Source organism: Eleutherodactylus coqui, chromosome 1 (genome assembly GCF_035609145.1).
Source record: "Eleutherodactylus coqui strain aEleCoq1 chromosome 1, aEleCoq1.hap1, whole genome shotgun sequence".
Taxonomy (NCBI): domain Eukaryota; kingdom Metazoa; phylum Chordata; class Amphibia; order Anura; family Eleutherodactylidae; genus Eleutherodactylus; species Eleutherodactylus coqui.
The window spans coordinates 39,169,118-39,192,716 of NC_089837.1; the positions used below are offsets into that span (position 1 = coordinate 39,169,118).

At 46.1% G+C, this 23,599-nt stretch overlaps 1 protein-coding gene across 1 annotated transcript in view; it reads right to left on the reverse strand.

Moving 5' to 3' along the window:
• The window catches only part of LOC136612439 (zinc finger protein 721-like), a 564,334-nt gene that overhangs the window by 6,529 nt on the left and 534,206 nt on the right, over positions 1–23,599 (reverse strand). Inside the window, exons 4-5 of the mRNA XM_066592832.1 lie at positions 14,324–14,447; positions 11,216–12,772 (exon numbers count right to left, since the gene is read on the reverse strand). Coding sequence (XP_066448929.1) covers positions 11,216–12,772; positions 14,324–14,447 — 1,681 coding nt within the window. The remainder of the gene's footprint in view (positions 1–11,215; positions 12,773–14,323; positions 14,448–23,599) is intronic.

Genomic DNA, 23,599 nt, shown 5'->3' on the forward strand with positions numbered 1-23,599 from the left:
ATGACTTTCATACATTTTGCATCCGATTTTTACAAAGATTATTTTAAAAAAATGCGTGATGGGCTACATATTTTATTTCAAAACAACCACCAAAGACGTCTTCTCCGCAAAAAAATGCAGCCTCCCTCCGGACTAATACTTTCAGTGTTGAGCAGTTGTTGAAAAAATGTTGCAAACTAATAATTCTTTCAATAGAAATGTTAATAGTTTATTTTTGCCAATTATTAAAATGCAAAGTGAAGGAACAAAAGAGAAACCTAAATCCCACCCATATTTGGTGTAAGCGCCCTTTACCTTCACAACAGCTTCAGTTCTTTCAGGCCCACTTGTACAAAGTCAGGGATTCTGCAGGATCATAGTCAGGTGTATGAGCAAACATTTATGTCAAACGGGGGATAATGATCATGATTTTTATATGTTGGTTGAATTACAGTCATTCACTAAAAAGAAACAGCTGAGCAGGAGGCTTAAACCGGGGTGAGGAACAGTCAAACTCTGCAAGAAAGGTGAGGTTGTGGAGGACATCTTTATGTCACTGGTCATACACCATGGCAAGACTGAGTACAGCAACAAGATACACGGTAGTTATTCTGCATCAGCAAGGTCTATCCCAGGAAACGATTTCAAAGCATACTGGGATGTGAAAAATGACAGACTTTGAGGACCATAAACGCAGTCATCGGCCAAGGACACCTACTGCAGCAGATGAGACACCTTATGCTTACTTCCCTTTTAAATTAGAAGATGTCCTGCAGCACCATCAGCTTAAACCTGGCAGAAACCTGTGGATCCCCAGTAGACCCATCTTCTATTTGGAGAATTGTGATCAGAAGTGATCTTCATGGAAAAATCATGTCCAAATAGTCACACCTTTCATGTAGAAGAAAGGATAAGAAACTCAACTACGCATCTAAACAAAGGAACTGGAGTCCAGATGAATGGAAGCAGATGCTCCAGACCGATGAGGCAAAATGCTTGATTGTAACAGAAAGCAGCTTGTTTGCTGAAGTGCCTGTAGCAGCAGTGAAGCATGGTGGAGAGTGGTACAATAATGAGTGTCTGCAAGTAGCAGTGAAGCATGGTGGAGAGTGGTACAATAATGTGTCTGCAGGCAGCAGTGAAGCATGGTGGAGAGCGGTACAATAATGAGTGTCTGCAGGCAGCAGTGAAGCATGGTGGAGAGCGGTACAATAATGAGTGTCTGCAGGTAGCAGTGAAGCATGGTGGAGAGTGGTACAATAATGTGTCTGCAGGCAGCAGTGAAGCATGGTGGAGAGCGGTACAATAATGAGTGTCTGCAGGCTGCTGTGAAGCATGGTGGAGAGCAGTACAGTAACGAGTGTCTGCAGGCAGCAGTGAAGCATGGTGGAGAGTGGTACAATAATGTGTCTGCAGGCAGCAGTGAAGCATGGTGGAGAGCGGTACAATAATGAGTGTCTGCAGGCAGTAGTGAGGCATGGTGGAGAGCGGTACAATAATGAGTGTCTGCAGGCAGTAGTGAGGCATAGAGGACAGCAGTAACATAATGAGTGTCTGCAGAAAACAGTGAAGCATGGTGGAGAACGGTATGATAATGAGTATCTGCAGGCAGCACTGAGGCACGGTGGAGAGCAGTAATTTAATGATTGTCTACAGGCAACAGTGAAGCATGATGGAGAGCGATATAATAATGAGTGTCTGCAGGCAGCAGTAAAGCATGGCGGAGAGTGGTACAATAATGAGTGTCTGCAGGCAGCAGTGAAGCATGGTGGAGAGCAGTACAATAATGTGTCTGCAGGCAGTAGTGAAGCATGGTGGAGAGCAGTACAATAATGTGTCTGCAGGCAGTAGTGAAGCATGGTGGAGAGCGGTACAATAATGAGTGTCTGAAGGCAGCAGTGAAGCATGGTGGAGAGCGGTACAATAATGAGTGTCTGAAGGCAGCAGTGAAGCATGGTGGAGGGCGGTACAATATTGAGTGGCTGTAGCAGCAGTAAAGAATGGTGGAGAGCGGTACAATAATGCATTCTGCAGGCAGCAGTGAAGCATGGTGGAGAGCAGTACAAGAATCATTGTCTGCAGAGAGCAGTGAAGCATGGTGGCGATGGGTGTGATATTGATTTTCTGCCGGCAGCAGTGAAGCATGGTGGAGAGCGGTACAATAATGAGTGTCTGCAGGCAGCAGTGAAGCATGGTGGAGAGCGGTACAATAATGAGTGTCTGCAGGCAGCAGTGAAGCAGGGTGGAGAGCGGTACAATAATGAGTTTCTGCAGGCAGCAGTGAAGCATGGTGGAGAGCGGTACAATAAAGAGTGTGTGCAGGCAGCAGTGAAGCATGGTGGAGAGCAGTACAACAATCATTATCTGCAGAGAGCAGTGAAGCACGGTGGAGAGCAGGCAGTAGTGAGGCATAGAGGATAGCAGTACCATAATGAGTGTCTGCAGGCAGCAGTGAAGCATGGTGGAGAGCAGTACAATAATGAGTGTCTGCAGGCAGCAGTGAAGCATGGTGAAGAACGGTATGATATTGATTTTCTGCAGGCAGCAGTGAAGCATGGCGGAGAGTAGTACAATAATGTGTCTGAAGGCAGCAGTGAAGCATGGTGGAGAGCGGTACAATAATGATTGTCTGCAGGCAGCAGTGAAGCATGGTGGAGAGCGGTACAATAATGAGTGTCTGAAGGCAGCAGTGAAGCATGGTGGAGGGCGGTACAATATTGAGTGGCTGTAGCAGCAGTGAAGAATGGTGGAGAGCGGTACAATAATGCATTCTGCAGGCAGCAGTGAAGCATGGTGGAGAGCGGTACAATAATGAGTGTCTGAAGGCAGCAGTGAAGCATGGTGGAGGGCGGTACAATATTGAGTGGCTGTAGCAGCACTGAAGAATGGTGGAGAGCGGTACAATAATGCATTCTGCAGGCAGCAGTGAAGCATGGTGGAGAGCAGTACAAGAATCATTGTCTGCAGAGAGCAGTGAAGCATGGTGGCGATGGGTGTGATATTGATTTTCTGCAGGCAGCAGTGAAGAATGGTGGAGAGCGGTACAATAATGAGTGTCTGCAGGCAGCAGTGAAGAATGGTGGAGAGCGGTACAATAATGAGTGTCTGCAGGCAGCAGTGAAGAATGGTGGAGAGCGGTACAATAATGAGTGTCTGCAGGCAGCAGTGAAGCATGGTGGAGAGCGGTACAATAATGAGTGTCTGAAGGCAGCAGTGAAGCATGGTGGAGGGCGGTACAATATTGAGTGGCTGTAGCAGCAGTGAAGAGTGGTGGAGAGCGGTACAATAATGCATTCTGCCAGCAGCAGTGAAGCATGGTGGAGAGCGGTACAATAATGAGTGTCTGCAGGCAGCAGTAAAGAATGGTGGAGAGCGGTACAATAATGAGTGTCTGCAGGCAGCAGTGAAGCATGGTGGAGAGCGGTACAATAATGAGTGTCTGCAGGATGCAATGAAGCATAGTGGAGAGCGGTACTGTAATGAGTCTCTGCAGACAGCAGTGAAGCATGGTGGAGAGCGGTACAATAATGAGTGTCTGCAGGATGCAATGAAGCATAGTGGAGAGCGGTACTGTAATGAGTCTCTGCAGACAGCAGTGAAGCATGGCGAAGAGCGGTAATATAATTATCTGCAGGGAGCTTTGAAGCATGTTGGAGAGCAGTACAATAATGTGTCTGCAGGCAGCAGTGAAGCATGGTGGAGAGCGGTACAATAATGTGTCTGCAGGCAGCAGTGAAGCATGGTGGAGAGCGGTACAATAATGTGTCTGCAGGCAGCAGTGAAGCATGGTGGAGAGCGGTACAATAATGTGTCTGCAGGCAGCAGTGAAGCATGGTGGAGAGCAATACAATAATGAGTGTCTGCAGGCAGCAGTGAAGCATGGTGGAGAGCAGTACAATAATGAGTGTCTGCAGGCAGCAGTGAAGCATGGTGGAGAGCAGTACAATAATGAGTGTCTGCAGGCAGCAGTGAAGCATGGCAAAGAGCAGTACAATAATAATTGTCTGCAGGCAGCAGTGAAGTATGGTGGAGAGCGGTACAATAATGAGTGTCTGCAGGCAGCAGTGAAGCATGGTGGAGAGCGGTACAATAAAGAGTATCTGCAGGCAGCAGTGAAGCATGGTGGAGAGCGGTACAATAATGAGTGTCTGCAGGCAGCAGTGAAGCATGGTGGAGAGCGGTACAATAATGAGTGTCTGCAGGCAGCAGTGAAGCATGGTGGAGAGCGATACAATAATGAGTGTCTGCAGGCAGCAGTGAAGCATGGTGGAGAGCGATACAATAATGAGTGTCTGCAGGCAGCAGGGAAGCATGGTGGAGAGCGGTACAATAATGAGAGTCTGCAGGCAGCAGTGAAGCATGGTGGAGAGCGATACAATAATGAGTGTCTGCAGGCAGCAGTGAAGCATGGTGGAGAGCGATACAATAATGAGTGTCTGCAGGCAGCAGTGAAGCATGGTGGAGAGCGATACAATAATGAGTGTCTGCAGGCAGCAGGGAAGCATGGTGGAGAGCAGTACAATAATGAGTGTCTGCAGGCAGCAGGGAAGCATGGTGGAAGGTCCTTGTAAGTTTGGAGTTGAGGATTTGGGTAGATACTTACTCATCATGTAAATCCATCGGGGAGGCGTCTGATTGGTTCCACATTTATTCCGCAGCAGAACAACAACCCCCAACATCCACCAATGTTATTAAGAACTATCCTCAGTGTAAGGAAGAACAGGGAGTCCTGGAAGTGATGATTTGGCCCCACAGAGCCCTGATCTCACATCATCCAGTCTGTCTGGGATTACATGAAGAGACAGAAGGATTGGAGCGAGCCGACATCCACAGAAGATCTGGGCTTAGATCTCCAAGATGTCTGGAACAACCTCCCTGCCGAGTTCCTTCAAAAACTGTGCAAGTGTCCCTAGAAGAGCTGGTGCTGCAGTGAAGGTGAAGGGCGTCACCCCGAATACTGATGGGAAGACATTTCTGTTTTGTTCAGTCACTTTGTATTGTGGTAATTACCAATAATAATCTATTATCCCTTCTGACCTCATCAGCGCTCTTCCTCCGCAGCGTTCTCTCCCCAGCGGCCAGGAACACTTCCACAGCTCTGTATATCACCGCCATCCATCCTCTGGGACCTTCATACATTCCTCCCCCGCACCCCTGTAGTAATAACCACATGGACCGTGTCTGACCTCCCCACAAGACCCTCCGCCGCCTCTTACCTGCCGGCCGGAGTCACACACAGAGCTCTGATATCAGTGTATGTGTATCCTCTGGCTGATAACAGGGACAACAGCAGGGACCAGGACCTGCTACACTGCGATAGCCGAAGGACCTGCGATGATGTCACCGTCATGTGATCTGTTCATAATGGGCGGAGCTCAGCAGTGAGGAGAAGTGGTGGCTAAAGGACCTGTGATGATGTCACGGTCATGTGATCAGTATATAATGGGCGGAGCTCAGCAGTGAGGAGTAGTGGTGGCTGAAGGAGCTGTGATGATGTCACGGTCATGTGATCAGTATATATGTACACTGGTTATACCATCTGGCACTTGTTCTTACTTTTTACGTTCATAAAGCTTTTATTGAAGCCAAACATATATATATATAGATACATTCTACATCTGGAAGATCCGTCAGCGTGATCCATTATGTAAACAGATAGGAGCGGCATAGAGGGGGCTCTCATTTAAACTGCTTCAGTTTTGATGCCCCTTTAGTTCTCCGAGCACATGGCACAGCACAACGTTTCCACCCACACAGGGGTCTTTTTCATGTTATATTATCTAAACTTGTCACAGAGTCTGTTCTTCTGTTTTAAAGCAAATCCCCCCTCTAGGTGGAGTATAATAACTGGCGGTATTACCGGTATGACTTCTACATGGATTATTACCATGTACAGTCCACTTAGTCATAGTGACAGGGTGTCCATACTTCATAATGAGCCCCTAGAGTGGAGGGTGCATGTGGCCCAACCACAATATCAATGATATAACACGGGGATCTAAGGAAATACGGGCGCAGAGAGAAGGAAATAAAAGCATAAAAGGAGAAGAAGAGAGAAAAATAAAGAGGAGAAATAGAAAAGAAGAGAAAAGTGGGGTTATGGAGTATCGGGAGCAGCCCACAAACTACATCCAGCACGCTCTATACACATGAGCCATTCCACAACCAATGATATACCGGTTGGCTGAGCTGCATAAAAGATACTGAGCTTTGTATTTTCCATGTTGGTACTGAAAACCATGGGATTCTATGAACTTTCCTAGGCCAAAGGTATAGATGGAGAAGAGCACAGAACCTTGGGGGGCACCAACAGGGATCGGAAAACAAATCCACTACCTGTGATCATTTTCTTCATACTTCCTGATATGTTATGGTGTTTACTACAACTTTAGCACCAATTTTAAGCATTATTTTAATTTCCTATGCTCTTTTATGTGTTTTTTTCCTAAGGATCAGAGGAAAAGCATTGCCCATTGGTGGTGCTGGATCTTCGGAGTAGGTGAGACGCTCACTAGAGATGAGCGAACGTGTTCGTTTAGGGCAATTACTCGAACGAGCATCACTTTTTTCGAGTAACTGCCTAATCGGGCGAAAAGATTTGGGGGGCGCCGGGGGTTGCGTGGGGAGGGGTGGAGGGGGAGATTGCTCTCCCCTGCTATCCCCCGCTCCCCGAATCTTTTTGCCTGAGTAGGCAGTTACTCAAAAAAAGCGATGCTCGTTCGAGTAATTGCTCTAAACGAGCACGTTCGCTCATCTCTAACGCTCACAGATAGGTCTAATGTTCCTGAAAAACCAATTAAGAGATTTTTCTGCAACATGAGTCCTATCTGTGAGCGTCTCACTCTGGAGGTCCAGGCCTGTGACTGGGCAATCCTTTACCTTGAATCCTTCCCTTTAAATCGGATCAAGCTCAGGATACCGTATTCTGCCCGGCGGCTTCACCTCCACCTACATGTTATTAGCCTTTGTGAGAGTTGTGCTTTCTAAGCTTACCTGAATCAGGTCAGTAAGATCTACTCTCCCTCTTCTAAGCCTGTAGATCACTACATATTGTTCCTCTCTCCCTAAAGAGCCCCTTACAAAATATGCCCTGTATCCCTACAGACCCCCAAACCCCTGATAGATTGCCCCCTTTTCTTCTCTGTGCAGAGGTTACACTTTGCTATATGAAGCACAGAAATTTTTTATAGTGGTCCGGCCTTGAAACACATTTGCCAACATTAGGATGGCATATAAGGTAACTCCTGATGCTAGCCATTAGATACAACAGTCAGTAGTGACCGCGGCATCTAGGTGGTGAGACAGAAAGAAGGGCTCCGATTTAAAAGCTTGCTATGGGGCCCAGGCTTCTCTAGTTATGCCCTTGTATATAGTAACAAGCTTACAAAAAAGAGAAAAATGGGACGAGACAGGAATGTCCCCTCTCACCATAATTATTCATACTGGTAGTGGAGTCCCTGGCTAACACCCTTAGAAGCAATGCATCTATCGAAGGAATGGTTATTGGGGACCGGGAGCACAAACTCTGTCTCTTTGCTGTGGAGAAATGTAACAGGTAACTGGTGTGTAGTGTGGAATGTGCATCCAGCCAAGCACCCCGTATTTTTTGGAATTTACCATGGCAGCCCCTATGCTGGTATAGAACTTTCTCATAAGGGATACTTGTGTTGAACAGCCTCTTCCAGTTTGACAGGGAGGACGGCTCTACCGCCATCCATTCCATGGCAATAGTTTTATGAGAAAAAAAAAAATTCCCTCAGAAATATTCATGTATAACGTGGCCAGCGTTCCTCATCAAATTGGCCAAACAGCATAGTCTATGGGTCTAAGTTTATATTCAAAGATGAAGGTAAGAGTGGGGATAAGAGATGAGCGAGCACCAAAATGCGCGGGTGCTCGTTACTCGAGTCGAACTTCCCGCGATGCTCAAGGGTTCGAGTAACGAACCCCATTGAAGTCAATGGGCGACCCGAGCATTTTTGTATTTCGCTGATGCTCGCTAAGGTTTTCATTTGTGAAAATCTGGGAAATTCAAGAAAGTGATGGGAATGACACAGAAACGGATAGGGCAGGCGAGGGGCTACATGTTGGGCTGCATCTCAAGTTCACAGGTCCCACTATTAAGCCACAATAGCGGCAAGAGTGAGACACCCCCCCCCCCCCCCCCCCCACTGTCAGCATAAAGATCGTTCTCCTCTGCCACAGCTGTAACAGCTGTGGCAGAGAACAACGCCGTTAGCCCATTGAATTCAATGGAGCCGGCAATACAGCCGGCTCCATTGAAAGCAATGGGCTGCCGGCGAGCGCAGGATGAATTTTCGGGAAGGGCTTAAAAATATAAGCCCTTCCCTGAAATTCATCCAGAAATGTGTAAAAACAAAAAAAATATATATACTCACCTTGTCCCTGCAGACGGAGTTCAGCAGCTGCCAGATGGCAGTTCTCCTGAACTGCTCTGTGTAGTATTCAGCAGCAGGGGCTTTAAAATCCCCGGCTGCTGAATGAGCTGCCTCTAATTGGTCCATGAATGACAGCTGAGAGCTGCCCCTGATTGGTTCCTGCGCTGAGCCAATCAGAGGCAGCACTCACTCACCCATTCATGAATTCATGAATGGGTGTGAGTGAGAGCTGCCTCTGATTGGTCAGGCTGTGACCAATCAGAGGCAGCTCATTCAGCAGGCGGGGATTTTAAATCCCCGGCTGCTGAATACTACACAGAGCAGTTCAGTAGAACTGCCAGCTGGCCGCGGCTGAACTCCGTCTGCTGGGACCGGGTGAGTATATATATTTTTTTGTTTTTACACATTTCTGGATGAATTTCAGGGAAGGGCTTATATTTTTAAGCCCTTCCCGAAAATTCATCCCGCGCTCGCCGGCAGCCCATTGCTTTCAATGGAGCCGGCTGTATTGCCGGCTCCACTGAATTCAATGGTCAGTGCTCATTTAATCGAGACGAGTACCACGTGGTGCTCGTCTCGAGTAACGAGCATCTCGAGCACCCTAATACTCGAACGAGCATCAAGCTCGGACGAGTATGCTCGCTCATCTCTAGTGGGGATATAAAATTAATAACAAGAGACCAAAAGTTTGCTATATAACGGCATTCCCATATCAGATGCCAGAAATCAGCATTTAGTTGATGGCATGTGAGACAGGCCAACATTGGATGCAGTCAGATGGGAATCTACTATATCTGACAATTCTTTAGCTCTTAGTGGAGGGACACAGGATTGCCATTTATGCTGGTTAGACAGTGAGTTATAGCTTCTCTTAGCTGAAAGTAAACGGGTGTAGTGAGTAGAGATGAGCGGGCATACTTGTTAAGGGCAATTACTCGATCGAGCATTGCCCTTAGCGAGTACCTGCCCGCTTGGAAGAAAAGGTTCGGCTGCCGGTGGCGGGCGGGGAGCGGCGGGGGAGAGCAGGGAGGAGCGGAGGGAAGATCTCGCTCTCCCTCTTCTCCCCCCGTTTCCCCCTGCTCACTGCTGCAACTCACCTCTCACCCGCGCCGGCAGCCGAACCTTTTCTTCCGAGCGGGCAGGTACTCGCTAAGGACAATGCTCGATCGAGTAATTCTCCTTAGCGAGTATGAAAAAGAAGAATCTGCGCTCAAAGATGGAGTGAACTAAGGACGAATTCACATAGATGTAATAGTGAGGTGTGACACTTACTTGAAAGGAGGGGGGTATGATGCACAAATGCCCCCTCCACAGAGTGTCCTCAACACAGTACAGAGCTATGCTCCAAGATGCATAGTAGTAGTCCAGGAGTTTTGAAGTCAGAAGAAACTTTTAATAAGGCGACGCGTTTCAGTGCCACAAAGCACCTTTCTCAAGCCATACAGATAAAATCCACATATCCCAGCGGGTGTGAAGCGGATCTGCCTGTGGCGCTCTCTAACGTTTTTCCTTAGCGAGTATGCTCGCTCATCTCTAGTAGTGAGTCAAAGAAAGATCAGGTTTTATTGATGCATTGCATATTGAGTTTTAGTACAAAAATATGTTGTCAAAAGTAATGAGCAGGACAAGATCACCACTTCTGGAAATCGGTCCTTTTCTGCCTTCTAACAGACACTGATGCATAATTTATTGTGAATTCTGGATGGGGTAAGTCACTATCGTAAAAAGATTTTTTGGGCCATTTCCCAATAGGAAAGGCCATTTGATGCTTTTAAACCCAAGCTGAAATAATGTGGTACAGTGTTAGCTAGAACATTCTAGGGGATGTTAAACTTTTAGACTCTTAAATAGACAAAAGTATCATAGAGGTGAGACCTTTATTGGCAAACCAGAAACATTATATTTACAAGCTTTCAGAGCTCTAAAAACTACAAAAAGGTGCTTCATAGTGGAGAAAGCTTACGCCCACAATCTTCAGTTGGGAATAATACTGGTGCCTCGGGTTGTTGTCCTGATGGCACAAGAACTGTTAAAGCCTGTCTTGTGTAACTACAGCACTGCTTTGTACGAGGGTCCTTTTTCAATTCTAGGACAGGTTGTGGTTTAATCCATTAAACTTTCTCCCTCCATCTGGCAGCCAGGGCTCCTGTTGACTACATGATGGAAGCAAAATATGACTTCTGGGGTGCTGAGACAACCAGACTAGCCATACAGGCTAGCAGTCCAGAGTAGTCATTCCATCTCCCTTGCTGGTGACGGCTGTCGTATGCATGGCAGCATTCGGGTTACAGAGTGCTAGATGAACATGTTATGATGGGTTCCTGGTTCTCATTGAGTTTTGACCAAATTTTTGTAAAATATGTTCATTCAGCTTCGGTATATGTTACTGTTTGATAACCGACACGTCACTAATTGTTTCTGTGGCACCATAATTATTTAGCTTTATGAAACGTTTGGCATATTGCAGTTGCAGGACCTATGACTAGGAATCATATCAGCTCAAAACATATAAGCCTGGTCTGATGTCTACCATTCTAATCTCCTTAGAAAATAATGGCTCCTTCTCTTTTATTCCTTATATCCACAATACTTTTTCATATGGATCCCATTCACAGTTGATCTCAGGTAACTATAATTTTGATTGTTAGATGAAGGCTAATTCCACACAAAAAATGAACTCTTTTACTGACAAGTTCTGTGAATAAACTGATTTATTAAAAGGCTTACTTCACATCTCCCAGATTCCAAACAAGAATATGAGTTCTTCTCTATGCGAATTCTCTGATGATTTTTCAAAATGTTTTTCCTAGTAAAACATTAGCTACATCTAAAACATCAACTCAACTTTTCCTCTGAGTGACATCTTTGATGTTTAACAAGATGCGATTTCTGCATAAAACATTTCCCACATTCTGAACATGAAAACGGTTTCTCTCCTGTGTGTATTCTCTGATGTTTAACAAGAACTGAGTTCCGACTAAAACATTTCCCACATTCTGAACATGAAAACGGTTTCTCTCCTGTGTGTATTCTCTGATGTTTAACAAGAACCGAGTTCCGACTAAAACATTTCCCACATTCTGAACATGAAAATGGCTTCTCTCCTGTGTGTATTCTCCGATGTCTAACAAGATCCGATTTCCGTCCAAAACATTTTCCACATTCTGAACAAGAAAATGGTTTCTCTCCTGTATGAACTCTTATATGTGTATCAAGATATGATTTTTCTGTAAAACATCTCTCACATTCAGAACATGAGAACGACTTTTCTCCTGCGTGACGTCTCTGATGCTCCATACGTTTGCCATTAGTAATGAAACATTTCCCACATTCTGAACATGAAAACGGCTTCTCTCCTGTGTGTATTCTCTGATGTTTAAAAAGATCTTTTTTCAGCATAAAACATTTCTCACATTCTGAACAAGAAAATGGTTTCTCTCTTGTATGAATCATTTTATGTTTAACAAGAGATGATTTTTCCGTAAAAAATTTCTCACATTCTGAACATGAAACCGGCTTCTCCCCTGTGTGATTTCTCATATGTCGACCAAGCTCTGAACTATCGGAAAAACGTTTCCCACATTCTGAACATGAAAATGGTTTCTCTCCTGTGTGTGTTCTGATATGTCTAACAAGATCTGATTTACCTGTAAAACATTTATTACATTCTGTACATGAGAACGGCTTCTCTCCTGAGTGACGTCTCTGATGATTGTTACGCTTGCTATTAGTAGGGAAACATTTCCCACATTCTGAACATGAAAATGGCTTCTCTCCTGTGTGAACTCGCTGATGTTTTACAACCTGAGATTTATATGTAAAAATTTTCCCACATTCTAAACAGGAGTATGGCTTATTCCTTGTGTGAATTATCACATGTCTAGCAAGATTGCATTTAAGTTTAAAACATTTCCCACATTCTGAACATGAATATGGTTTCTCTGCTGTGTGATTTCTCATATGTCGACCAAGCTCTGAACTATCGGAAAAACATTTCCCACATTCTGAACATGAAAATGGTTTCTTTCCTGTGTGAATTCTGATATGTCTAACAAGATCGGTTTTGTATGTAAAACATTTCCCACATTCTGAACATGAATGTGGTTTCTTTCCTGTGTGAATTATTCTGTGTATAAACAGACCTGAGTTGTTTACAACCTGTTTTCCACATTCTTCAAACATTTTCTGACCCGTACTTGTAGTAAAATTCTGTGATTTGTCAAGAGAAATTTCCTTCTGATTAGTGAAATCATATTGATCTGCACTCTCAAATTTTGCATATGCATCATTGTTAAGGAGGTTTTCTCCTGAAGAGTGCGGCATAATGTCTTCATCTTGTACTTTACAGTTTAGCGGTGACACGGAGTTTCCATCAGATTTCTCGCTGGGATTTTCTGTTAGGATTAAAAGTTGATTTTGTAATTTTTATATTACAAAAGTAGACAAATTTATAACATTCCTATTAGGCAAGAAACACGGGCAGTTTTTGATCTGCTATCTTTTAAGCTAAAGCCAGAGGTGGATCCAGCCAGATGGAGCCTTTTAAGCCCTTCCTGTGTATTTCCATTACTTTGAAATCTACTTCTGGCTTTCATTCAAAACAAAAACTCCATGTGTGACTCCAGCCTTATTAAACTTTGTCCAATAATTTAAAATGCATCAACGACCAAGACCCCGATGCCGGTCCACATTCTGTGAGATGTTCAATAATGTAAACCTAATTCAAAAATCTGAAAATCCCAATCATGTCTGGGAATCCAACCAGTTCTCTGACGACATATTTAGCCCTTAAATACCAATTTTACATCACTTTAATATTATTTAATGAAATACTGTTTTTGACAACCTGATCATGGCCACAGTCCAACGTAAAGGGGTTGTTCAGCTGTAAGCTATTTCATTCTGGGCTGACACAACATTTGTCGGAAAAAAAGCTGCTGGTTTTCATGCAGTTTGTGATTGAAAGTCAAAGGTAGATTCGAAATGAATGGGAAATATAAAGCCAGAATATGCTCCTCCTGGCTGCGTCCACTGCTGACTCTGGGTAGTAAAATGAAGAACAATGTACCACAAAACTGCATCAAAAGCTACAGTTTCATTTTTCCTAAAATGCTGTAAAAACACCCTAATAATGGGCCTCGTTGACATGGTCATGAATTCAACCTGGGATGCATTTATTAGGGTGTTTTTACAGCATTTTAGGAAAAATGAATCTACCTTTGAAAACGTATTTGCAGCAGGTAGTCAAGAGTGCAGTAATGAACAAGTAGAATACAGTAACGTAGAATGGATGTTATTCTCACTTCAACGCTCTCTCTCTATTCTCCTGAAGATTGATTTACTGGACAATTTCCCCACTAGTGAACTTAGGTGAAACAATTTAGTTGTATTTGACTGTAGGATTTTATAAAGCAGAGGGACAAGTGGCTGTATGGCTAGTCCGGGTAGCTTTAACTCACTGTTAGATGAAGATGGACCCCTAAAAGGATCTTCGGTATTCTCTACTGTAAGAAGTCAAGGGAGCGGGTTATCGCCACACTCGACCGTGAGAAACGATAACTGCTGAAGTACTCCTCCTTGCCGACTACAGAACTGCAATCTCTCCTCACTCGCTCCTGGCTGAGTCTACCTAACTGCTCTGCGTCACTTCCTTTTATAGCCTCTCTCTCTCCCGCACTCTTGCATAGGAACTGGTGTTTGCTTCCCGCCCTTGGGCTCTGCACCAGTGAGATTTAACCTGACTGTCAGCCAATGGGAGGCCAGCTAACATGAGGATTGAGCTCTATGACTAGAGCAGAAGGGGAGACACAGGGGTTTAAAAAAATGGTGCTTATACTCAATATGAGATTAGTGAAAAAGCTTTAAATAAAGTCATGTTGGATAATCCTACACATGCCACATACTCTTGAAATAATAATGTCAATAGTATATCTATATCTGGTTACCTTCTGATGTAAGAGGCTGGTGGTTCCCCATCATGATGTCCTTGTACAGATCCTTGTGTCCTTCTAAATACTCCCACTCCTCCATGGAGAAATAGACAGCGACATCCTGACACCTTATAGGAACCTGACAACACAATGATACCGTCATTACCCAGACTCCTCTAGTGCTGTTACTGTATAATTTCCCAGCATTCCCAGCAGTGTCACCTCTCCAGTCAGCAGCTCAGTGATCTTGTTGGTGAGTTCTAGGATCTTCTGCTCATGTATCGGTAAGTGAGGAGGAGCCTCTGTGATGGGGCTCTGGCTCCTGCTCCATCCTCCTGACTCATGGAGATGGCTGTTGGGAGTCGTACCATCAGCCGATGTCTTCTTCACTATTGTGTAATCCTGTGTATGGAGAGAGACACTAAGAGAACTAAACCCAGTATTCCTCCATCAGTAGAAAGAGAGAGATTGTGATCCCGCTGCATAGAGTTCTAGGGAGACATCTGGCAGCCAAGCATGCATACTACCACCCCATTCCTTGCAATGTGTCAGCTGGAGATGGCCCAGCGCTTTTAAGTCTGCCACCTCCAGAAGTCCCTCCTCAATGCAAGAATTTGTAAGTAGGCAGGGTGTTTGAGAGGGGGCGCATTATTAGAATGCGAGAAGCTAGATTCTCACTCCTCCTACAACATTACTATTAGCTCATTGGTTACCACCATACAGAACTGACCATATTGGTGGCCGATCTTCACATTTTCTGCTGCTCAGTTCTTTAGTTTTCCCTCACTTGAAAGGTCTGGAAGCCGTTATACCGGACACTGGACTGTTTTTATTACTTCCTAGAATGGATTTTCTCTTCCCTTAGTCTGACTTGTTACATAATACAATAAAGATCATAGAAATACAGAAAAGCTTACCTCTCCGGTCAGCAGGTAGATGATCTCCATGGTGAAGTTTAATATTCTTATGGTAACATCATTTCTTTCTTCATCCATCTTTGGTGGGTCATTCAGGAGAAGGACTGCTTTGGGAACACAAGACAACTGGATAAACCGGAGGGTTCTGGTACTGCTGGAAGTTCGCTGAGCTACGCTGTTTACGCAATTCCCTTTCACTTCTATGAAAGGTATAGAAACAGTGTAGAACAGGCAGGTCAGCTGATTCCGTAATCTCAGGCAGTGGAGGTAAGCCAGAATAGGGTTGAGGGGGGGCGGGCAGTTTTCAAAATAAGTGCGGGTTTCAGACATGGGTCCAGTATTGATCAGACATTTATGACATATCCTGTGTGAAGTAGGAATATTACTTTAAGGAACGCAAAGACAATAGAAGAGAATATAAACCATCCAAAGTGCGAATGAGCATAATTTCAGAAAAAACTTCCTACTCAACCCCTAAAGCCCCATTTAGACAAGACGAATGTCGGGCAAACAATGCCTAACACTCGCCCCCTTCCCCTACACATGCTAGTATCGTTAGCTCTCAGTGGGGAGGCTGGAGATTTCTCTCCTCTCTCCTCACGCTCCCCCGCCTCTCTCCATAGACTTAACACAGCATAAACGATGGATGATGAGCTTATCGTTCAGTCTAAATAGTTGCCGTTCAGTACTGAACAGCCGCTGTGTTAAGTCTATAGAGAAGGGTGGGGGAGCGCGAGGAGTAAAATCTCCTGCACTCCCCTACCTCCCTGCTGGCCACTCTGAGCGAGCCGGCTCTACTACCTCCCGTACATGAGCATGGGAGGGAGGACTCAAAAGGACGAGTGTCGGGCATAGTTTGCCCAACATTCATCCCGTCTAAATGTACCCCAAGTGCCTCCATACTCCGGTACCAGAAGCTCCTGCATCAGCCATGTGTCACTCATCATTCATGTGACTACTGTAGACAATCACTGCCCTTAGTGATCAAGTGACCTTCATGCAGATATGAAAGCTAAGGACAGTGACTGGCCCAGTGAGGGGGGGTGTCAGGATGTTGACCGCTGCCGGCGGTGAGTATGTCTGAAGACGCTGGTCTGGGGACTCCCAGAGCACCGTGATCCACTCTCCTGCAGGAGGGGGAAGTACCTGTTGCCGGCACTGCCCTGTCCTTGCAGAGTAGGCCAGACTGGGCCACGGCTCTCTTTGCCGCAATGTGGCATTGGCTCTGCTCCAAATTCTCCACAGGTGCCAGGGAATGCGACCGGAGGGCACCGGGAGGTGCTTGGTATTACTTTTTTTCTGCCGGATGTCTGGGATTCCTGCAGCCTTTGCTGGTGGAGCTCAGGGCCGTGCGCCCTCTCCTCCAGCTAGCCAAGCCACGCCCCCTAACTAACTTTTTAAAACTTTTTATTTACTTTAAAATTGCCCAGGGGATTAAAGCCCACAAAGCCGGGACGTAAAAAGGCAATGGGGCGGTCACTAAGGGGTTAATGAGATTTATATTTCTCATTTGTTTATTCAATTTGTATGGTGTTGATAGAAATAAACTATTATGATTTCTAGTCCCATCAGCGTTCTCAGGCCTCATGCCCACGGGCGGGGCGGATTCTGTGGCAGCGGTGTCCCCGCGGATCCCTCCACTTCCGGGTTCGCTGTACTGCACATGGTGCTCCCGGCTCGCCGTCAGACGTGCGCATTACACATTTTTTTCCTTTTTTAAATCTCCTGCTTTCCCGCCGGATCCTTCTCACGTCCGCAGGGTCAGCCGCAGAACGGACGGCTTCCATGGACTTCAATCCACACAAAAACGGAGCATGGACCAAAAGGTCAGCAAGACAAATCTGCATGCCTAAATTAATTTGCGGATGCCCGCGCTTCCTTGTAGGCGGCTTGATTTGCGGATCTCCCGCTCAGGACAGCTGTGCCACAAATCATACCCGCCCGTGGGCATGAGACCGGACTCTGCAGCGTTCTCTCCCCACCGGCCAGGAACACTTCCACAGCTCTGTATATCACCGCCATCCATCCTCTGGCACCTTCATACATTGTGCTGTAGCCCCCCCCCCCTCCCCTCCACTGGAGGATAACCTCCCCCGCACCCCTGTAGGACCCCGTTTTCCCAAAAATAAGCCATAGCTGCATTACATTAAAAAAAAAAGGAATACTCCCCTAGCAGGCTGGGTCCAGGTCCGTCCCGCTGCTCTCCAGAGCTCCGCCGTGCCTCCTGCAGACCTCCACAGAAGATCCATTCCTGTTAGGGTATTGATAAATCCCACCTCCAGGAAGCAATGGTCCTGATTGGCTGAGCAGCGTTCGAGAACCAATCAATGCAGCGCTCAATGAACCAATGCGATGGCTGCGATGAATCAATCACAACTACCGTAACGTGGAGGTCAGATTTATGAATTGGCCAATCCAGTGCGTTGGAGCTCCGGAAAGCAGCAGGAGGGACCTGGACCGAGCCTGCTAGGTAAGTATAATGAGACATCCCTGAAAATAAGACCCAGCGGGTCAAAAATTAATAGGAGAGTGTCTTATTTTCGGAGAACCATGGTAATAACCACATGGACCGTGTCTGACCTCCCCCGCCTCTTACCTGCCAGCCAAAGTCACATGCAGAGCTCTGACATCAGTGTGTAGATATCCTCTGGCTGATAACAGAGACTACAGCAGGGATCAGGAGCTGCTACACTGCAATAGCTGAAGGACCTGTGATGATGTCACCGTCATGTGATAAATATGTAAGAGGGCGGAGCCTCGCAGTGAGGAGAAGTGATGGCTGAAGGACCTGTGATGATGTCACTGTCATGTGATCAGTACATGAGGGGCGGAGCTCAGCAGTGAGGAGAAGTGGTGGCTGAAGGACCTGCGGTGATGTCACCATCATGTGATCAGTACATGGTAGGCGGAGCGCCTGTGCTGTGTGCAAAGGGGGAGATTTATGAAAACGGTATAAATGCAAAATTACCTTTTTTACCCATGTAGCCAAAAAACGCCATTTTTCAAGAGCACCATGGGGAATGAGAGCTGCGCTGTGATTGGTTGCTACGGACGACAAATTTGTTTTTAGACATTCTCCATGAATTTCCTGCAGCGTTTTAACCCCTTAGAGCCCTGCAGTGTATTACTATCCCCAAAGGCCTTGCTGAGACCTCCATCAGTGCTGCCGCCATCCCGGGGCAGGAAGGCACCGGCAGTACTGTGTACACATACTTGTAGCACTTTATGTCTCCCCCTTGTGGTGAACACTGGTACTGTTATGCTATCTGGCACTTGTTCTTACTTTTTACATTCATAAAGGTTTTTAGTAAGGTGACCAGATTTTCCCAAAGTCAAAGCGAGACAAATGGGTGTGGCAAGGGGCGGGGCTTATCATAAGGTATGATTTTACCTGCGTCGTTATAAAGAGTACAGGGACAGTTCATAAAAGACAGGGAGCAAATACCGCAGCATTTCTGTATCCAAAATCAGTCAAAATCCGTACCATTCCACAGCATTTCCATCATGTGTAAACATACCCTAAGTCAGCTTGAGGTATGCTGCCGTGTGCAGAGTGGCCTCAGTAGTAATAGTGTCCCCTATATCGGCCCCAGTGGTAACACTGACTACCACAGTAACCCCAATAGTAATAGAGCCCCCCTGAAACCCATTTACTTACCTTCTGGTTTTCAGAGTGCTGCTGCTTCTATGCTCGGCGCTGCTGTGGGATGCACACACTGACGGAAGTGTGTGCTTGAACTACTCCTCCTGTAGAACCAATGAAGAGAGGTCAGGGGAGGAGGATCCCTGGTGCACATAATGATGTCAGTGTGTATCTGGCTCAATCACAATATCAATCATATCACACAGGAATCTAAGGAAATACGGGCGCAGGGAAAAGGAATTAAAAGCATGAAAGAAGAATTGAGAAAAATAAAGAGAGAAGAAATAGAAAAGAAGAGAAAAGGGGGGTTATGGAGTATCGGGAGCAGCCCACAAACTACATGCATCCAGCACGCTCTATACACATGAGCCATTCAACAACCAGTTAGAAGGTCAACCTTCAGCAGTCTATCCATACCGCCAGGTACAGATGAAACCTCCGAGCCCTCGTGCAGGTCCGAGCTTTCGAATTCCTCCATCTATCTCACCTGATCTAGTGCCTCCAGCCATACTATTCTAGGAATACCAATGTTTCCAGTACCGATGACTTGATGCGTTGCCACCATGAAGTGTCGTAGAAGGTCTTTTTTATATTTGGAGCTCGAGCCTGGGTCCATGGATAGGAGCGTCTGAGGTGATATCCATCTGGGATCTACATAATTGTTTGTACAACCTACAAAGGTCTTGCCATAGGTGAAGTATAAGTGGGCCCTCCCACCAAATGTATAACACTGATCCCACTGCTGAAGAGCATCTCCAACAGGTATCTGGCATTGATGGATATATTGTATGTATCTCAGCAGGGGTTATCTACCATTGGGATATTATTTTGTAGTTGAGTTCCTGAAGTCTATTGGATTTTGACATTTTATGTGTAAGTGTAAATGATTTGATCCAGAGAACGACCTACCCAAGGCACTCTCCAGGCCCTAACCCAACCAGGATCGGGTTCCCTAGTGATACCATGTGTATCAAAGTGAGTGAGTTCTACTGCCAGGTGAGAGGAAGGAGCAAGGGCATTAATGTGACTGCGTAATTCAAAATATTTTAACCAAGAGCCTGAGGGGATATCAAACTCTTTGCCCAAATCAGACAGCTCCCTTAGACCTGGCCCCATCACATCTCTAACCCAGGGGGATTGTATAATCGGGAGAAATAACAGACTAGTGTGCATCAGTGTAGATGGAAATACAGACCCCCAATACTTCCCCCAGTAGTAATAGTGCCCCCAAATAGTTGCCCCAGCAGTAATAGTGACCTCTAATAGACGCCAAAGCAGTAATAGTGACTTCCAATAGTCGCCCCAGCAGCACTAGTGACCCCAAGACTTGCCCTAGGAGTAATAGTGATCCCCAATAGTTGCCACAGCAGTAATTGTGACCTCCAATAGACGCCAAAGCAGTAATAGTGACTCCCAATAGTTGCCCCAGCAGCACTAGTGACCCCCAACAGTTGCCCCAGTAGTAACACTGACCCCAAGAGTTGCCCTAGGAATACTAGTGACCCCCAAAAGTTTCCCCAGCAGTAATAGTGACCCCCAATAGTTTCCCCAGCAGTAATAGTGACCCCCAATAGTTTCCCCAGCAGTAATAGTGACCCCCAATAGTTGCCCCAGCAGTAATAGTGACCCCCAATAGTTGCCCCAGCAGTACTAGTGACCCCCAACAGTTGTCTCAGTAGTAATAGTGACCCCCAATAGTTGTCCCAAGAGTATTATTAACCCCCAATAGTTGCCCTAGCAGTAATAGTGACACCTAATAGTTGCCCCAGCAGTAATAGTAACCCCCAACAGTAGCCCCTGCAGTAATAGTGACACCAACAGTTGCCCCAGTAGTAAGTGACCCCCAACAATTGCCCTACTAGTAATACTGACCCCTAATAGTTGCCCCAGTAGTAAGTGACCCCCGACAATTGCCCCAGGAGTATTAGTGACCCCCAATAGTTTCCCCAGCAGTAATAGTGACCCTGAACAGTTGCCCCTGCAGTAGTAGTGACCCCAATAGTTGCCTCAGGAGTAATAGTGACCCCCAATAGTTGCCCCAGCAGTACTAGTGACTCCAAACAGTTGCCCCAGTAGTAATAGTGACCCCCAAACAGTTGCCTTAGTAATAATAGTGACCTCCAATAGTTGCCACAGGAGTATTATTGACCACCAATAGTTGCCCTAGCAGTAATTGTGACACCTAATAGTTGCCCCTGCAGTAATAGTGACCCCCAATAGTTGCCCCAGCAGTACTAGTGAACCCAAAAAGTTGCCCCAGTAGTAATAGTGACCCCCAATAGTTGCCCCAGGAGTATTATTGACCCCCGATAGTTACCCTAGAAGTAATTGTGACACCTAATAGTTGCCCCAGCAGTAATGGTGACCCTCAACAGTTGCCCCAGCAGTAATAGTGACCCCCCAACAATTGCCCCAGTAGTAATAGTGAACCCCAATAGTTGCCCCAGCAGTAATAGTGACCATCAACAGTTGCCCCAACAGTAATAGTGACCCCCAACAGTTGCCCCAGCAGTATTAGTGACCCGCAATAGTTGCCACAGCAGTACTAGTGACCCGCAATAGTTGCCACAGAAGTACCATTGATCCCCAATACTTGCCCCAGGAGTAATAGTGACCCCCAACAGTTGCCCCAGCAGTAATAGTGACAACCCATAGTTGCCCCAGCAGTAATAGTACCACCAATAGTTGCCCCAGGAGTAAGTGACCCTTAACATTTGCCCCAGCAGTAATAGTGACTCCTAATAGTTGCCTCAGGAGTAATAGGGACCCCAATAGTTGCCCCAGCAGTAATAATGACCCCCCAACAATTGCCCCAGTAGTAATGGTGACCCCCAATAGTTGCCCCAGCAGTAATAGTGGCCCCCGATAGTTGCCCCAGCAGTAATAGTGACCCCTGATAGTTGCCCCAGCAGTAATAGTGACCCTCAACAGTTGCCCTAACAGCAATAGTGACCCCCAATAGTTGCCCCAGCAGTAATAGTGACCCCCAACAGTTGCCCTAACAGTATTAGTGACCCCCAACTATATGCCAGAAAGTTACAATGTTTGGGCATTGCCACTACATATGCAGGATTATGCCCTTCTTAGACTTACACCTCCAGCAAATATCGGATTTCCCGAGGGTGGCTCTTGATAACGAGGCTGGGGTTTAAAATCACCTTGTAAGTATTTTATAGGGTTCTGCTGTATGCGAGTGCGTGTAGGAAAACCATGTGAGTTGTTTAGGATTTTTTATGCATCCTCTTTATCAAATTTGACTTCTAGGTCTCTCTCCCATTCCCTGAGGAGCCACGGCTACTCTAGTTTTTTTTTGTTCTTACCGAGAGGGAAAGATAAGTCTCAAACCAGAGTGGGTCTCTGACTCTCCTGAAACCTCCTTAAAGAGTTGTATATGTCCACGGTCTCTACAAAATGTGGTGGGCAATTAGGGATGAGGGTGGAGGTTTGTTCTGAGCTACTGATTCTGAGGTTTTTAATGATGATGTAGATTGTTAATTAATTCAATTTTGACCACATGCCTCCTGTGCTAAGCGGTTTGTCAGGCACACGTGTGAGTTGTATGAAGTGTGAGCTGGATCGAGGGTTTCACACAGTTAGAAATGGCAGCTAATCACATCCACCTACCTTCTCTCTCCTATAAACAGATACCTTCTCCTGCATTATCCCAAATCAAGCTGAAACTACTCTGCTGATCTCCTCTGTGATGCTGTTGATCTTTGATTACTGCATTTTTAACAGTTTATATATAATACATTCTTCTGCCTAAGGGCTCCTGTTCATGGGCGTGATTCCACCAGTGGTAAATCACTGGCGAATCACGCCGTCTGAAACTTTCCATAGCATTGCTATGGAAAGCGCCGGCCCCCTGTCCACTAGTAGAGAATCACTGCGTTTTCCGCTCGCGGACGGCAATTCGCAGCATGCTGCGAATTGCAGCAATTCTCCGAGGTCAGCCTATCTGTCAAATAGGCTGATAGCGGAGATCCGTCTGCCAGCTCCTGCTCCCGGGCGGAGGAGTCTATAAAGTCTTCTCTGTCCCCTATCTCTGTCCACACCTAACTGCTGCACATTACAATACCACTCTCAAACATGCCTGGATGAAGCAGCAACCCCCGTGACCCAAGCTATCTGATGCACACGTCGGCAACCCTGGCTCACGCCTCATATGCGTTTCATCCGGCAGTGCTCTAGATGTGCTAAACGGCTGTGGAGCAAGTCACAAAGTCTGCCCACTTTCTCCACTTCAAATCCATGCTCAGTACCTACAACCTAGCCCCCCACCATGTCAAACAAGTCTACTTCACCTTTCTTGTGAAATAACCTCCCAATCCCAGACTAGCCCTGACACTAGTCTTGTCACTACTGCATCTAGCTCCTGCTTACTCTTTGTACTCAGACCAATGACAAATTGCTCTCTTCTGCTCGCCCCACCACCTGCAATAGTGACCCTTTTCCTTCACAGCTCCTCAGGTCCCTCTCCCCAGTGGTCATCTCCCACATCACCCCTATTTTCGATCTCTCTCTGACCTCTGGCCTTTTCCCTCCTCATTCAAACATGCTATCATATCGCCACTGCTAAAGAAACCGACTCTTGACTCGACTGATGCTGCCAACTACCGGACCATCTCATATCTCCCCTTCATCTCCAAACTATAAGAATGCCTGGTTTACTCTCACCTCATTAGCTATCTGTCAGAAAACTCTCTTCTTGACCCCCTACAGTGCAGTTTC